At 38.5% G+C, this 17550-nt stretch overlaps 1 protein-coding gene across 2 annotated transcripts in view; it reads left to right on the top strand.

Moving 5' to 3' along the window:
• The window catches only part of LOC124594833 (P2R1A-PPP2R2A-interacting phosphatase regulator 1), a 61774-nt gene extending 44432 nt beyond the window's left edge, over window positions 1–17342 (top strand). For both annotated transcript variants that reach the window (XM_047133281.1, XM_047133280.1), the window contains exons 5-6: window positions 13129–13293; window positions 15474–17342. In XM_047133281.1, coding sequence (XP_046989237.1) covers window positions 13129–13293; window positions 15474–15702 — 394 coding nt within the window. In that variant the 3' untranslated portion in view covers window positions 15703–17342. The remainder of the gene's footprint in view (window positions 1–13128; window positions 13294–15473) is intronic.
• Window positions 17343–17550: the final 208 nt, after the last annotated feature.

Genomic DNA, 17550 nt, shown 5'->3' with positions numbered 1-17550 from the left:
CGCAAAGTTATGACCTGTCCATTCGTTCATTGACGTCTCTGTTCACTGTAATAAGTTTAGTGTCTGTGTTTTGCGACCGCACTTCAAAACCGTGCGATTAGTAGACGAAAGGACATGCCTCTCCAATGGGAACCGAAAACATTTGATCGCAAGGTCATAGGTCAACCGATTCCTCCACAGGAAAACACGTCTGATATATTCTATATGACACTGGTGACGGCATGTGCTTCACATGACAGGAATATGTTGTCGTCCCACCTAACTTGTACACTTGGCGAATGGGTAAAAAGATTCTTCTACCTTGCCCGATTTAGGTTTTCTTGTGGATGTGATAATCACTTCCAAAAAAGTGATGAAAACATAAGAGTTTGTCACATAAACTGCAACAAATGAATGCAACAGTTTCACAGTCCCACAGTTTTGCCTGTCCTCTATCAAAACATATGTTTTTAACGTTTTCAAATTTTTCCGTGTGTAGACCGTCAAATCCTGCATATGTCCTAGCAAATCTGAACATGTCCTGGAATTTTGGAGAGCGAAGTTGATTGTGTGTGACTGCCTGAACTTTGATAATTGTCTGAAAACAAAAAATTAAAGTTTTCGTTCGAGGGTAGACTTGAGCCAAGGACCTCTCATTCCGCAGGTGTTCACGCTAACCACGGGACCACAGCGCTCCTGAGCTCACATTCTCGTTGATGTTGCATATCCTGCGCATGGACTACTCAGTTTGTATATGTTGCTTATTTTTCTCATAGTTCCACACAACTTCTTCCTGTTTTCTCGATTGATCTGTGTTCAGTTTTTCAAGGCCTATCCACTGTGCCAACGTATAACTAAATCTGAGGGGGGTGCGATGGGGAGGTTCCCTTGTAAGTAAATACTTCATCTTAACAAATATTTCTTGACCTACAATTTTCCCTGTACCATATGATATTTTCTAGATTTTGTTTAACTTCATTGCTCTGGTACACTATTTAGTGGGTTCTCAGAACATAGTCATTCATTCTTATAGTGAGAACACTGCTAGAATGGTGGAAATTTCCCACAATTTGGAGCTCATGTGTTTAAAAGTTAACTATGCCTAGAAAATGGTGCAGGATATCATTGCCTAAAATGGCATCAAAATTGCAGTTATGCTTCCAGACCACTTCAAATGTGGACTTGTACTTCCTTCTGTCCGTTTCCAGTCCCACAATTTCTGAAACTGCTGAGTAGGTTACCTTTTTGCCCAATCCAGTTAGTCTACAATGCAGTGATTTTAATTCAAGACCGCAAGTAGATGTAACAAACAAAACACTTACTGTGCATCTGTATCAATGATAAAGGTAGCTCCATCGCAGTCTTTAACACTGGTAGCATGCCGCGACAGCGTGGACGTGAACCGTATGTGCAGTTGACGGACTTTCAGCGAGGGCGTATAGTGGGCATGCGGGAGGCCGGGTGGACGTACCGCCGAATTGCCCAACACGTGGGGCGTGAGGTCTCCACAGTACATCGATGTTGTCGCCAGTGGTCGGCGGAAGGTGCACGTGCCCGTCGACCTGGGACCGGACCGCAGCGACGCACGGATGCACGCCAAGACCGTAGGATCCTACGCAGTGCCGTAGGGGACCGCACCGCCACTTCCCAGCAAATTAGGGACACTGTTGCTCCTGGGGTATCGGCGAGGACCATTCGCAACCGTCTCCATGAAGCTGGGCTACGGTCCCGCACACCGTTAGGCCGTCTTCCGCTCACGCCCCAACATCGTGGAGCCCGCCTCCAGTGGTGTCGCGACAGGCGTGAATGGAGGGACGAATGGAGACGTGTCGTCTTCAGCGATGAGAGTCGCTTCTGCCTTGGTGCCAATGATGGTCGTATGCGTGTTTGGCGCCGTGCAGGTGAGCGCCACAATCAGGACTGCATACGACCGAGGCACACAGGGCCAACACCCGGCATCATGGTGTGGGGAGCGATCTCCTACACTGGCCGTACACCACTGGTGATCGTTGAGGGGACACTGAATAGTGCACGGTACATCCAAACCGTCATTGAACCCATCGTTCTACCATTCCTAGACCGGCAAGGGAACTTGCTGTTCCAACAGGACAATGCACGTCCGCATGTATCCCGTGCCACCCAACGTGCTCTAGAAGGTGTAAGTCAACTACCCTGGCCAGCAAGATCTCCGGATCTGTCCCCCATTGAGCATGTTTGGGACTGGATGAAGCGTCGTCTCACGCGGTCTGCACGTCCAGCACGAACGCTGGTCCAACTGAGGCGCCAGGTGGAAATGGCATGGCAAGCCGTTCCGCAGGACTACATCCAGCATCTCTACGATCGTCTCCATGGGAGAATAGCAGCCTGCATTGCTGCGAAAGGTGGATATACACTGTACTAGTGCCGACATTGTGCATGCTCTGTTGCCTGTGTCTATGTGCCTGTGGTTCTGTCAGTGTGATCATGTGATGTATCTGACCCCAGGAATGTGTCAATAAAGTTTCCCCTTCCTGGGACAATGAATTCACGGTGTTCTTATTTCAATTTCCAGAAGTGTAGAAACAAAAGTCATATGGCCTCCCTTAGTGTGCCTGGTGAAGCACTCTCACCTCAGCACCTACGTGCAGATCAGTCCTGCAAACAAATAGGTCTACACAGCAAGCTCCTGATTCACTGAGTAGTACCTCTTTTCTTTCATTACTGACCATTAATACAAATGTACGACATGACACCGCTGTTATTGTGTCAGCAAAGTGCTCTAAATTTTCTCCAGAATTTTGGCATAGGGTGGAACTTTCTCTGTAGTTTTCACTGTGCTTACATCTATGGCCACCCCCTAGTCCTTTAGCAAGGACATGAAATGCTGTGGTATTTCTGAGCCCTTCCATGGAATTTGCATAACCACATGCCTCTCCTTGCAACTTAAGGTTAGCAACTCTTCTCAGAACTTCATCACTACGTATGGACAGTTTCCCTACATCTATTAAATTTTATATGAAAATGTGAACATTTTCACCTGGTTTACCTTCGAAGGTAGGAACCAGCAAACCGTTTGCAGCATCTGTTACAGGCTTAGATGTAACCGGCTGTAGGAACTCCGGAAATGGAGAAGAAGGGTTTGCTACAAGCACAGTGCTGCTTTGCAGTGTTAAATTTACTAATGTTTCATTTAGGTGCTTTTGCAGGTCTTCATTCTCTACCCAGAATTGATCCAGTCTTGCTTGCTCTCAGTGACATTTCTTGCAGCATAGTAGCTCGGCGGCATCTTTTCCCTAAAAGTGAAGCTCGCAACTTACATTTGTTGCTAGATGAATGGTGTGACGGTGTTGGGCATTGACACAACAGTGGCACTCCCCATCAGGGTGGTGCTGGGTCATCATACCTGCTGGCCGGCAGGCCAGACTGTATGTGCCAAACACTCATCTGTTGTGTTGCAGCATGAAGCCCTCTACAACTGTTTCATGCATCCATTCATGGCTTAGTAATTTATACGTGACACCTTAAATGTAAAAACAGGGTGAATTCAGTATCATATTCCTGACACTAGTTTGTATATGCCCTAGGGGGTGTATTCAGTACTGGAAAGCAGTGTAGGCTTGTAATTAATATATGAGGCTCGGGTTTAAAATAAGAAACCAAATCAGTTTATTTGCTCATTGGGATTACCAATGGGACAAGATAGGTTAACTCCAGTGACTCCAGACCCATCTCGGAGAAAAGTTGCTCCCATGTGTGTTTGGCGGCTTAGCTATAAAACAATGAATAGGGAGTAATGCGTGACAGATTTGTCAGTGCGATGTTGTCAAAGTTACCTTTGTTGTTGTTGTTGTTGTTGTTGTCGCTCTTCCACCTTATAGATTTGTTCTCATGGTTCGGCTACTCCGTACTGCAGCTGTGTGTGAACTTATTCCTGTTGCCATCATATCCAGGCAGGGTGATGCTGTAAGAGTGTGTCTCACTATGTCCAACTACCGAATGATGAACACATCTTCAACAATAATCTTCTGTGTTGTTCCAACACATTGATCAATATTTTGACTTGAGGTCTAAGAATTACAATCTTCATTTGTCTTGAGTGTGTATCTGTTGTCTTTGAAGGTGTCCAGGACACCTTCAAGGGGTATCACCAAGGTATACATGTCCACATCCATCAAGTGCTACTGCACTCACCATGCCGCACCTTGCCCTTGTTATTTTATGTCACTGCATACACGTCATCTGCATATCGATTGAGGAGCGCACTGTGGATTGTCCCCACTACATAAAATGTATATGAGAGATATGGCCATCTTTCGCCAGCATGAGTGTCTTCAGTGGAACATAGGTCATTCTCATGAATAAGCCATATTACAACACTACATATTCACTCACAGAGACAGAAGATGCCATGCAAAACTCCTGTAATGCACTCTTTGATGCCATGCAAAACTCTTTACAATTCAGTATAACATATCTGATATCATATTACAATTTGTTATCCATTTAATTTATCCTTAATGAAAATAATGTTTTCTTTATAAGTTTATGCATGATTATTTTCTTTGGTCTCGAAGAGTTAGCATGGAAGATGTCTCTAGTAGGTAGATTCAGCTAACCAAATGACTAAGCCCCCCCCTACTTGGTATACCTGTCCCCAGACTTCTCCTCACAAGACGCAGCACAGGATGTTTCTTTCTTGAATGCACCTGTCCACAGGCATAGGACAGCCTCTCTGTAGGTCTGCCTGCTCATTTCTACTCCAACTAACCTAAAGCAGGGTACACTTCACCATACAAAATCTGTCCACACAGTATCTCAGTATCATTTTTCACCATGACAGGAAAGATCTTCAGTTATGGCTTGTCTTTACCGCAATTTTAAAGCATACTGCACCATACTCCATATACAAAACTGCTTTTACCTACGTTTCGTGCTTTCCGGAAACACATCGGTGTTAGCATATTACTTTGGGTTACGATAATCCCATGTTCATTTCCATTTCTCAGGATACTTTAGGTCTGCTACTATGTATGTATTTAAAATTATCCAAGCCAACACATACAGCTCAATTTATCACTAAAAATACCTCAAGAAATAATAAAGCAATGACTGAAATTGCCATCTCTGGATTTTATATTGACGACAAAACCTGCCAGGGTAGTCAACATAAGTATTTTCTTTTCTCCATTGTCACTTATTTTATAAAACACCTATATCACATTATGTATCCGGGTGATTAACTATCATTTGTCTTCTCACACTGATTGAACATTATGTTACTTGAATACTGCCTAATTTTCACGTCCACTACTACCGTTCCATGTGGAAGTCCTACTCTCTATTTAAAACTGATGAAACAATCTTGTTTTATTGATTATGCATCTGCACTATAAATTGATCAATTTCTCTCTAGACGGCACTACTATCTTGTGCTCATTACACTCGCATTAGCACATTGTATTTTAGAATGTTGGGCTGCAGACACGGGCTTTCCTCCATTATCTTCCCCCACAATGTGTGACATGCCTTAAAGCAGTGTACTGACCCCATACACAATATGTGTATGTCACAAAACTATGTCCATTTGTCCAAGTCATATTGTCACACATGAATTTCCTCTTTTGCTAAAGAATGTATCTCTTTCTGTAAGAAACATACTACCTGCTATTAAGACTTTCAAAATTATGGTACTTACAGTTATCCACATAGCAACTTTTAATGCTTTCTTGCTTTCACAAACAAGGATGCAGTTTAGTTATTTAATAAGGTAGAATAGTAAGAGGTATATGATATAGAATAGTGTAGGGGTAAGGAATGCTTTTAGAGAAATTAAAGAAGAAATACAAAAGCCATTAACTCTGATTTCCAATGGGTGTTATTCTGCTAAATTTGTGAAGTGTGCAAATTCTCCTGGTGGTTCACATTTCTTAATCATATTAACATTGTATAGTCCCTTTCCCTGGCCTGTATCTGGATCTGCCAGGAACAGTGCCTTTAGACATAATAATCCCACCACCTTAAAAGGTCTGCAATACTGTGGAAAGAACTTTCTAGTCTCTTTCTTTATGTTTCAACTATGATGAACATCTTTTACAAAAACAAAGCTATGTACACTGAATATAGGTACATCTGTTGTATTGTTGAACTTGCAAAGTATGCGCTGGACTTATTCATAACTTGCTTCTTATCTTAATGTCTATTACTGCTGCCTCTTCTTCCTCTGAAGGGGGGTATCTAAACAATTTTAATAATGGCTCTCCTATAAATCTCTTATTCATTATCTCTATCGGTGATAACTCAGTGCAGATATGGGTTAACTCATTCAATGTGACATGGAATTCTGGTATCGTCTATGCCCATGTGGTATGTTTGTGGGATCAGTATGTTGTACATAATCAGCCAAACTCTTTCATTACTGTCTCTCACGCATTAGAGTGCAAGTGATAGTTTGATATGGTTACGTTATATACTCCTTTCCTTGCCAAAAACTTTAAAATTGTAGCTGGTAAGCTGTGGTCCATCATCAATAGTTATTTAAACAATAGATTACTGTGGTTGTATTAGCTTGCTTGATTGGATAAAGCATTACATATTTCCACCCGTACACTACCAGCACAAAAATATAAGTCACATACCCTCTACCCGTAGGTAGTTGGCCAAAAATCTGCTGCAATAAGATCCTGTAATCTTTTAGATACCATGGGATACGGCATGTATTTTATACCATTATTATATTCTTTGACCTTTTGACATATAATAAAACTCTGCAATAGTTTAATTACTTTTTGAAAACAATTTTAAAATAATAAAATTTATTCACATGTTGTGTGCATTTATGTGTTCCAAAATGTCCATAACGTTTGTGTATGATTCATATTAATTTGTCCTCAGCATACTGAGACATGCATAATATCCAACATGGAGCACGTAAATTTCCAAAATAAAATATCATTTTTTTTTATTGTCCATGAAAGTTGTTCTGATGGCATCAGGGAACCATTTTTACACTTTTGATATTTCTCACTGAGTCCGCAGCTCGTGGTCTTGCGGTAGCGTTCTTGCTTCCCACGCATGGGGTCCTGTGTTCGATTCCCGGCGGGGTCAGGGAGTTGTCCTGCCTCGTGATGACTGGGTGGTGTTGTGTCATCTTCATCATCATCATCATCATCATCATTCATCCCCATTATGGTCCGAGGAAGGCAATGGCAAACCACCTCCACTAGGACCTTGCCTAGTACGGCAGTGCGGGTCTCCTGCATCGTCCCCTATGCTCCTCGGAGTATGGGACCTCATCATCATTTCTCACTGAAGTAGTCATCATCTTTTATTTCTTGCATGATCTTGAGAGCTAAGTTGCATACCTCATCATTGCCAAAGCTAATACCTAAGAAATTAATTTCGAATATCATCCCAGGGCCCGTTGTACATTTCATATTGTTCTTACCTAATGGTAGCCTAGATAATACATCGGAAACTTGGTTCTCTGATACTTTTATATAGTTTATCTCTAGTGGAAATTGCTGTAAAAAGACAACCCACCTCATCGTGTGATAATATAGTAGTATGCTCTCCATGAGAAAGGCTAATGCTTGATGATCAGTATGTTTAACTACTTTCGAGCCCCAAATCAATGCCTGCAATTTCTTTATGCTCCAAACAATAGCAAGCAGTTTCTTCTCTGTAGCTGTGTAATTCATCTCGTGTTTACTTAAACTATTACTTGTGAAAGCAATTGTTCTGTGCTTCCCTATTTCCAGGTCCCTTTTTCCTTGGGATAATTCCGTGACTGTACCATATTCTCAGGCATCTGTGTCTAATTTGAAAGGTTCATGTATCTCAGGATGCTTCAAAATAGGTGGTTTCACAAGTGTCTGCTTGATATTACCAAATACTTCTGTTGTGCCATCATTCCATATCCATTTTGCTTTCTGTTTCAACAAACTTATTAAGTGGGGGTCATTCATAATTTGTCCATGTCTATAACAATGATAAAACCCTTGTAATCCTAGGAATGAATGTAATTGCCTAGCATTCTGTGGTTCTAGACAATCTTTTACAACTCTTACCCCATCGAAATCTGGCTTTATACCATTTACCCCCCCTCCCTCCCTCCCCCCAAAATGTCCCAAAAACTTAAGTTTTTCCCTAGTTTGATTGTAATACCTTTTTCATAAAACTTTCTTATGGTTTTAGTTAATAGTGTACAATATTCTTCCCATGTTTTTGACACCAGCAGAGCATCATTAACTTCTATGAGTAGCTCTTATTGTAATCCTCATCCTAACACTTGATCCAGAGCGTGAATAAAGACTGGCACAGAGATATTCAAATCAAAAGATAAGATGCCAAATTGGTAAGATTTTCCATCAAATGAGAAAGATGTCTCTTTTTTTTTTTTTTTTTTGGAGCTTCCTTACAGTCAGTAAATCCTTTGAACTACAATACTGGGTCTGCTCTAATTTGGCTAACAGTTCACTGATACTTACAGGTTTATCCCCTTCCACTTCTGTGTGTTTATTAAGTGTATGGGTGTCTGAAACTAAACAGTCACCTCCTGTGGCTTTTTAACCACTTTTAATGGGTTGTACATGCCTGTAGTCCGTTCAGCCACCTGATTATCAACCAGTTTGTTAATGTCATCCTGTACTACAAATCTTAAAGGCACAGTATAAGGTTTGCAAAAGAATGGGTTGTTAGTCTTGATATCAAAGGGAGAAATGTAATCTCCTGTAACTTCTGACTTATTGGAGAACACAGATGTGTAATTTGATAGAGTACGACACACTGCCACTTTCTGATCGTCCATTAACATCTTAGATTTGTAAGCTTTAATATATATATCATCAATCAGGTTTTTTGCCAGTGTATTTGATTCTTCCTCGCTTAGTACTTTTGCTTTTGTGACTAACATCTGTATGACCGTATTACATGTAACTACTTCATGGCTTATTTTGGAGGAGTTTAATATACACGTAGCACCAACTTCATATGACAGACTAGCTGTATGAAAATCTAAAATCCCTTTGTATTTTAGCAGCCAGTCTATTCCCAAGAGTATACTCCTAAATTAATATTTGAGACATCCAATAAAGACTGAATACATTGAAACCATACCAATTTTATGAGACTCTTATCTCAGACTTAATTTATTTATTTTTTATTTTGGTAATACCTACAGTAGTACACACTCCAGTAACTGGTAGTGTAGGATCTAATTGTTTCTGTTTTATATTGTGTAATAATTCTTCTGATATCAGTGAATCAATGTATATATCTGCCTTCTCCTAGCACAATAGGTTTTGTGAGGATACTCATGGTTTCCCCTTCCTCCTCCCCTAGTAACCATTCGTTATTGGAATTGTGTTTTGCACTGGCCACTAAGTTATGTATTTTAGGGCCAACTATGGATTGGTCACATTCTGGATTTTGGCCCTCAACCCAGGAATTTTATGTTTTCTGTTATAATTACCAGATAACTGCCTATTATTACATATTTATTAACTCCGACATATGTCCCGCATTATTATCCACATTATTATTAGGAGTGGGTAGTAATACCTCTGACTGTATATTATTATTGATAGTTGTACTCGGATTATTACATCTGTCGTTGATGCAACAGTCATTTCTCTGTTCTTTGCAAATGAATTTGAAAACCATCTGTCATCTTTGTCGCTCTTGTTTTGATTAGAATTACGAACATTTTCATTGTGTTCCTTGTTGACTTATTATCCCTGAGTAAATCATCCACAGTTGTCCAGCCTCTATCCCAAATTTTTTTACCTATGTAATGTGGCAGTTGACTTATTAACACCCTTACCAAGTGTGGTTCCTCTAATGGGTTATCTAAATATTTCAGTCTCATCAGATACCGCTCCAGGTACCTTTTATAGCTACTCCAAGAACTATTTTAATGCTTTGGGTCAACTAAATCCAGTAGTAACAGGCCTTGTTTGCTGGGAGGCCAATATTTCCTCTTAAAACTTTCCTGAAAATCCTCCCAGGACTTGAAATCTTCAGAATGGGCATTCGCCAATTCTGCTGAATCACCAACTAAATAACTAAGTGTAAAATCTGTCTTCCTGGAGTCCTCCCATCTTTTTGATGATGATCTAGAGAACATCCTTCAAAATGTACCGGATCCACGTCCCCATCTGGTGTGAACTTTTTAAACTGTTTGGAAAAATGTATTCTGTTTCCCATTTGAATACCCTCAAAAAACTCACAAGAGACACCAACATTATCATTAGTCTCATTAGTTCTAAATTCCGTTTTTACAATTTCTAAGGCGTCCCACAATTTCGGCGTTTCCTTTCTGTGATCTACAGCATGTCCCAAATAATTGGATTTAGTACTAATAGATTCAACTGTATCAAGTACTTCTTGTTTTACAAGCTTCTGTAATGTCTCTTCCAAACCAGTCGATATTGCTTGGGTACTCAGAATTTCATTTAATAATTTTCTCTGCTCTAACATTTCGACCTGCTCCAGTGAACCTGAGATTTGGTTGTCTACGGTTTGTACTTTGTTATGACTTCATTATGTAATTCATTCCTTATTTTCATGTATGTTAACTATCGATATTGACTCTTCTTTAAACACTTCTGCCTGCAATTTAATTGCTTCCAACTCGGTAGTGGTAGCCTCTGACTTTTGGTTGATACTTTCTTCTAGCTTTTTTAAAAGTAGCATCCTCTTTAACCATGATTGTACCTTCTAATTTTGGATTAAGCTCATCTTCTAATTTTCCATTAAGGTTATCTTCAAATTTCTTACTACTTTCATCTTGTGCTTTAATAGCTTCCTCTAATTTTTTCGTCAATACTTAAATTCAATTCTACTTTAATATCATTCCCATGTACTTTAAGGGCTGTATTTATATTAAAGTTTAATTTGGCTTGAAGGGCTCCCTTTAAATTCCTTAGCATTTCTTCTAATTTCTTGTTAAATGATTTACTGTTTTCCTACATAACCTCACTGTTCTGTTCCACAAATAACCTACCTGCTACCATTTTACTAGTCCACACATACATACACTACTAACTCCAAACTCATTATTTAAACTCGATGTTCACTGAGTTTCTTCACTCACAAATGTTGGTGACTAATCCTGTAAGTTCCCGCATGCACAACAATAAAATAAAATAAAATAAAAAGTGCTAAACCGACAAAATCGCAGCTCACTCAATGTGTAGAATGTGAACTGTGAACACTGCTGTTTACTGCACAGGTAAAGCTGGTGCATCATGTTGAGCAACTGTGGCAGGCGGCTGCTGCTCTGGCGATGTGCTGCTGAAGTGATGTGCCATGAAAACTTATGCCCCCATAATCATCACATTAAGCTGACTGATGCCATTTGGTCTGCCTGCTACTATCCTGTCATTAATCTTCCATGCCAAACCCTCCACAAACTCCTCCATTTCATAATTGATATGCACATGTGTGGTTTTTGAGTAATGACCACAGTGCTTGTCTCAGTGTAGACAACCGTGATTATTTGTCTTGTGGTTGTGAAAATTTCTTATTATCTTTTTTGTTATCTAGAATATTATTAACTTGTTTTCGTTAGATGGCTTTTTGGGCACTACGCAATGTGTACCCACTTGTAAGTTCCAATGTTGATTCTTGAGTTGCCCCTGGCAACCAAGTATTTCTTCGAAATATTTACAAAAAAAATTACCAAATCTCTCTCCTTTCTAACACTGTAGTTATGTGATTAAACATATTCACTTCTGCACAGTTAGAATGGTAGTCCGAGCCAATTACCGCATTTACTCGAATGTAAGCCGCACTTTTTTTCTGGTTTTTGTAAACCACAAAACCGCCTGCGGCTTAGAATCAAGTGGAAGTTCTGAAAAATGTTGGTAGGTGCCGCCACAACTAACTTCTGCCGTCGAATATATGTAGCGCTACACAGGGATGCTTTGCAGGCACGAAGATAAATACTGGCACCAAAACCTCTGCATTAGCAAATAAATTAAAAGAGAAGGTAGAAGAATGTAAACATTATGCCGTGTATTCTTTTGTGTTTGCTGCTATCTCATTTAAATCCTGTCTGCCTAATAAACTACGAAACTAGAGTAACACAACAGCAAACATGGAAGAATATACATATCATCTCATGTTTAAATTCGTATTATTCCTATGCTGAATAGTGATACAGTCAGAAATGAAGCACAGCAACTGACTATATTTTTAAATCTAAAATGTCTCTAATTTCTGTGCAGAATGTAATGTGCTAAAGAGGCATCTGCAAAGATTTTCAAACGGAGAAAAATGTTCGCTTAAACTCTTGTTCAGAACATCTCCTCTCATACGCAGTCTATCATTCGGTTCTTGTTTATCATTATCGAAGAGAGCAGCAGTGTAAGTAACAACGAATAGCAGTCTATTGCTTTTGTTTCGCTTATGAGAACATTCCTTTCTTTTTTTTATTGTAAGCGGCAGTAGCATGCACAAAAGCAAGCCATGCCGCGAGGGGCTACAGGTCATAAACACTCATTATCAGAATGCGACAAACAATGCATGACACAGTACAATAATGCATTTTGAGCTTAGAGTGGCATAAACACCTATAACAAAGAGAACGGCACTTATCAGATCAAAGCAAAATAAGCAATCGATTCAAACTAGACGAAGCACGTGAAAAAGGAAGGGTACCCATATAAATACGGACGGAGTGCCTGACACATAGCAATGGCTACTTGGTAAATCTTAACTGTTAAGCTTACGACTCGAACCAAACTACTGTAGCTGTATCTTCATCCTTTCAATCTAAATTGTGTCTCATGCTACAATGGACCAACTTTGCTTCGATTTGGAGGTGCGGTCTAAAACTTTTCTCTACCCTTGAATTTCGAGTCTCAAATTTCAGGTGCGGCTTAGATTCAGGAACATTTTTTTTCCATGATTTCAAGTCTCATTTTTCAGGTGCGTCTTAGAGTCAAGTGCGGCTTAGACTCGAGTAAATACGGTAAGTAACCTGAGGGACAATGACATAGTTCGACAAGACTGCATCTCCACTCAGTTGTTTGTGCTATTTCATTTTGTCTGTCTTGTTCATCTGTTGTATTTTATTAGATTTGCTCATCAGCCATGTATTATTTGCTCCTGAATTATTTCTTAGTTTGTGTGTGCTATGAGACTCTAAAATAAGAGTATTTTTTGCAGGAGAAGCTTAAGTCCTAATACTGTTCGAGCTAGTTCACTGGGCTCTGTGAAACGCAAATGTGAAATAGAGGATGAAAAGGTTGATCCCTATGTTCCTCCACCAGCCAAAAGGCCCAGTTACTATGGAACTGAGAGAGCTGGTCTTCTAATGACTCAGAATAACAGGTAATAATTCCAACAGTTAAGCATTGCTGGAGTGAAAACTTTTGGTTTTCTGCCACCTCTGTATTTTAGTGAATTTATTGATTAATTTTAATGCTAGACAAAGAATTTATAACATATACAGGTACTTGTTGTGTAATATGTATTTCTTTATTAATTGCTTCATTTTTTGTGACTGTTCATTATTTCTGATTTCTGCCTAGAAGTTATTACAGCTGCAGTAATAATGCAGTAGTTCTGAAGAGTTTAAAAAAATGTATACAAATAGACTTGTTTACAACTTAAAAAAAAAATTGAGATTTAAAATATGAGTAAATAAAATTAAATGATGGGAAGTCCAGGCTGGAATAACAACAATATTGTGAAAAGGATCTATTACTACTCACTGCATGGAGGAGGCATTGAGTCATAGACAAGTACAAAGAAAGGACTGCCAAATATTTAAGCTTTCAGACAAAAAGTTCTTTGGAAATGGAAAACGTGCACATGCGTCTGTATACACACACACACACACACACACACACACACACAGAGAGAGAGAGAGAGAGAGAGAGAGAGAGAGAGAGAGAGAGAGAGAGAGAGAGAGTCCAGGGTCTCCAGCAGTTGTTGCCCAACTCATCTATTCCCAAAGGAGGACTGTTTGTTCGAAACCTTACATGTTTAATAGTAACAGTCTGTTCATTGTATATGTCTGTGTCTCGGCATCTTCTCTATGTGATGAACAGCAGTCTGTCATTTTCATAGTACTGTTGAGTAAATAAAATTTTATACATGTTTTGCTCCTCTTGATTGGTCTTCATCTGCAGCAGATAGTGTACAATTTGTGTTAGCTTTGATGCAAAAATTCTTCCTTACTCATTTTAGTCTTACCAAAGTTCTAGTAACATTAGTAAGTTTATGTTTATGAAAATACATATTTTGACATTAAATAATTTTTAAATGTTTTTTTTTTTTTTTTTTTTTTTTTTTTTTTTCGAATTATGCTTTCAAGTATTTCATTTCTCACACATCAGCAAACTGTTATTCTAGGACAGTATGTGATCTGCTTATTGTGACAGGAACTGATTGAGTGACAGTAATAAATTTTAAATTAAATAATTATGAATTAGTGAAATGAACTTTAAAAATTAAGTTTGTTGTTCCTGTGGTGAGTATAGATTGTGACAACACTACATCATTGCCAAATGTGAAATCCTTAGCTACCACACCAGTTGTTGTCATTTGATTTGGTAGGCTCTGATTTGGGATAGCTTATTCAAAAATAAAGCATCATGTAATTTGAGTGGACATGTTCAAACAAATGACAGTAAACTTATGAGTTTGGGCTTAGGAAATGAAAAAGAAAGGTGGTAAAATTATACTGATGCAATATGTACCCTATACACCAAATATATTGGCTTGTGGAGAATAAATTTAATACTTGAGCAGTAAACTTGGTCGTTCTCAGGAGAGTTTTGAACATTAAGACAACACATTGCAGAAAAAGATACTTCTCATATCAGAAATTTCATGAAATTGAAGTAAATGGTAAAAATGCATTGCACATTCAAAGAATACAAGAATCTGAAAGCACAAGGTCTATGATAAAGATGCTGACTGACTAAAAGTTTGAGTTCCCCCTAACCCACACTTAACTGCAGGTGGATATTATACAAAAGTAAGATACAAAACAAATCTCATGCAGCTATCATCATCTGTAGTTGTATTATTCCTTTAATTGTTTGGATTATAGTTCCCTATTGCCTGCCACTACACTTTTTTCCTTCCTACCATCACAGTTAGGATAGAGGTATAACACATACTTATAATGTGAAACATCTGGTATAATGGTTGTGAAACCAGGTTTTCTAAGTTTTTGCAACAATTGCTGGTCAATACCAGTGCTGTTTCTGCTATTCTTGTCCCAGTAGTGAAAGTCGTTCATATTCCACTTCCTGTTTAACTTAAATGTTTGTTTACTTCTTTCATTAATAATTTCTTTAGTTAGGCAGTCCCCAGTACCATTCTTATATTGTAACCAAATTAAGTGCTCTTATCATAACATTTTTAGCTTGTTTGCTATTGACAATAATTATGTTAGATGATTGTGTAACTTTAGTGCATGGCAATGAGTACAACAATCTTAATAAGCCTAGCATATAATTTTAGTGGGGCATTTTTCTCAAGTAAACTTTATTTTGCAGAATGGATGCTTCCTCAAGTCCATTACCAGGTTCCTTGAGTTCAGTGGGCACTCCAGAATCATTATCTAGTGCTGACTCTCCTGGCTTCTCATTCCGGCCTGTTGACAGCCCATCACCAGGACGTCCTGCAGCCTCCATTAATGATGAACCAATGCAAGAGGAGAGAACACCTGACCCAAGCAAAAGTGACCAGATCATGGCTCAAGTTGGGGAAAAGAACCCTAGCTAATCCAGACTTGCCTTAAACTGCATTTCTTTTCCCATTTTCTAGTCTGCACAGCTTCCCAGCACTTCAGTTCGTTGAAACCTTTTTGTCTGTCACTTGAACTGTGCCAGACGAATATGCTGAAGACACAAAAACCAGTTCATTGGGGTTTCGTGTTTCACTATAGGAATTAAAAGTTCTGTAGTGCATTTTTTGACTGAAAGATTTTTCTATGTATCTTGCCAATGAGAGGGGTATCTGCTATACCAGGAAAGCTTCAGAGATTATTTTTTGTTGTTTCCTGTGCAAACAGATTAAAAACTGTAGCTTTCCTGGTAGCAGTTGCTGTATTATTTGTAATAATCCTCTTCGAAAAGTGGAAATACCTCATTTCTCCTATGTATTAAAATATTTCGTATGACTTGTGTTTTTAAGTATCTTTAAATATGTAATTAGTATTTATCATTGTGTAGTTCAGTGTACTCTTTAATGTAAGTCTTTTTCAGTGACGCTTTTTATGCTGGCGTTATAGTCAGTTTTGATGCATTGAGTTTAGATTTAATGTCTGTCTGTGAAAGTTTGTACACAAACTTTTTTTTATGTAGCAGTAAAAGAAAAATTTCTGCACACTAACAACTGCTGATCCATTCTTTTTTGCCCCCTTACAAGGACCTGTGTGCAGTTTCAAAGATGTCAAGAAAACAGTTTCTCATTGTTTTGAAAACTAGGCAACTGTATTTAAAAATATATATTTATAAAATTTTTATGTTAGCTATTATGTTTGATCCAATAAAATCGGTAATACCAAACATAACTTGGCCACTTGTGATGCAGCATACAGCATTTAATACATCACACTCTTCTCAGGCACTTAACTATTTCTGTTTCATTTATTCTTTTAAAGGTATTATACTTTGGCTCTTTCCTATTCTGTACATCCATGTTGCTTGAGATCTGTATATTTGCAGTTGTGAACATGATGACTTAACCTGAATCTAGGAAATTGACTTGTACCCCATTTAAGTATGCTGTCTAAATGTAAAAAGCAAGATTCTCTCTCTCTCTCTCTCTCTCTCTCTCTCTCTCTCTCTCTCTCTCTCTCTCTCTCTGTATTTAGTTAATACTTACTGCATGTAAGTACTTATTAAATACTGCCCATCAACTGTGTTCATCCTTCCATTGGTTTCTGCAGTTCATAAATACAGATAACTCAAGGCTTCCAGTCTCTGTTTAGCAAACTGAATTTTGTTACACTGTGTGCAAATATTTCCAAAAAAATCCTCATTGTGTGTGTGAACATAATATTTTAATCTATCTAATATACAGTTCTCAGAGTTCTTAATTTTTTGACACAGTTACCAAAGTAGCAAAAGGAAAATTATGAAATTCTTGTTAAATTAGTCTACTATGCGACATTCTGTGGGATATCTTGTGGGTTCTGAATCTGCAATGTCATGTGAATATCACCAGGTGCAAGAACATCCATTTATTTTTGTGTCTTTTGGAATTAAAAAAGTTTGTATATGAGTGCTGTGTTTGGTTATATTGAAACTGAAATTTTATTTATGGGCTGGAAAGGATTATGTGCCACTAGTAGGCACCAGTATTCATTAAAAAAATTTATGTTTGGCTCCATTAAATACATGTAATTTATTTTCTGCAAATCCGCTTTTCATTCATCTGTGTGGCCTAGTAGAACTAAACTGACCTGGTAACGTTTGTCTACTTTCAGTTCTGTTTGTTCTTATATTGTGAGAATGCAGTATGTCCTGTTTTAGCAATATCACAAAAAGATGAAACAAATATATGTTAGTATGCCAGAGAATAAAAGTACCCCAACACATTGTTCTTGGTTGATATTTGAAACCAATA

Source organism: Schistocerca americana, chromosome 2 (genome assembly GCF_021461395.2).
Source record: "Schistocerca americana isolate TAMUIC-IGC-003095 chromosome 2, iqSchAmer2.1, whole genome shotgun sequence".
In the NCBI taxonomy this organism is placed as follows: Eukaryota; Metazoa; Arthropoda; class Insecta; order Orthoptera; family Acrididae; genus Schistocerca; species Schistocerca americana.
This window is presented reverse-complemented; position numbering and strand designations above follow the sequence as displayed.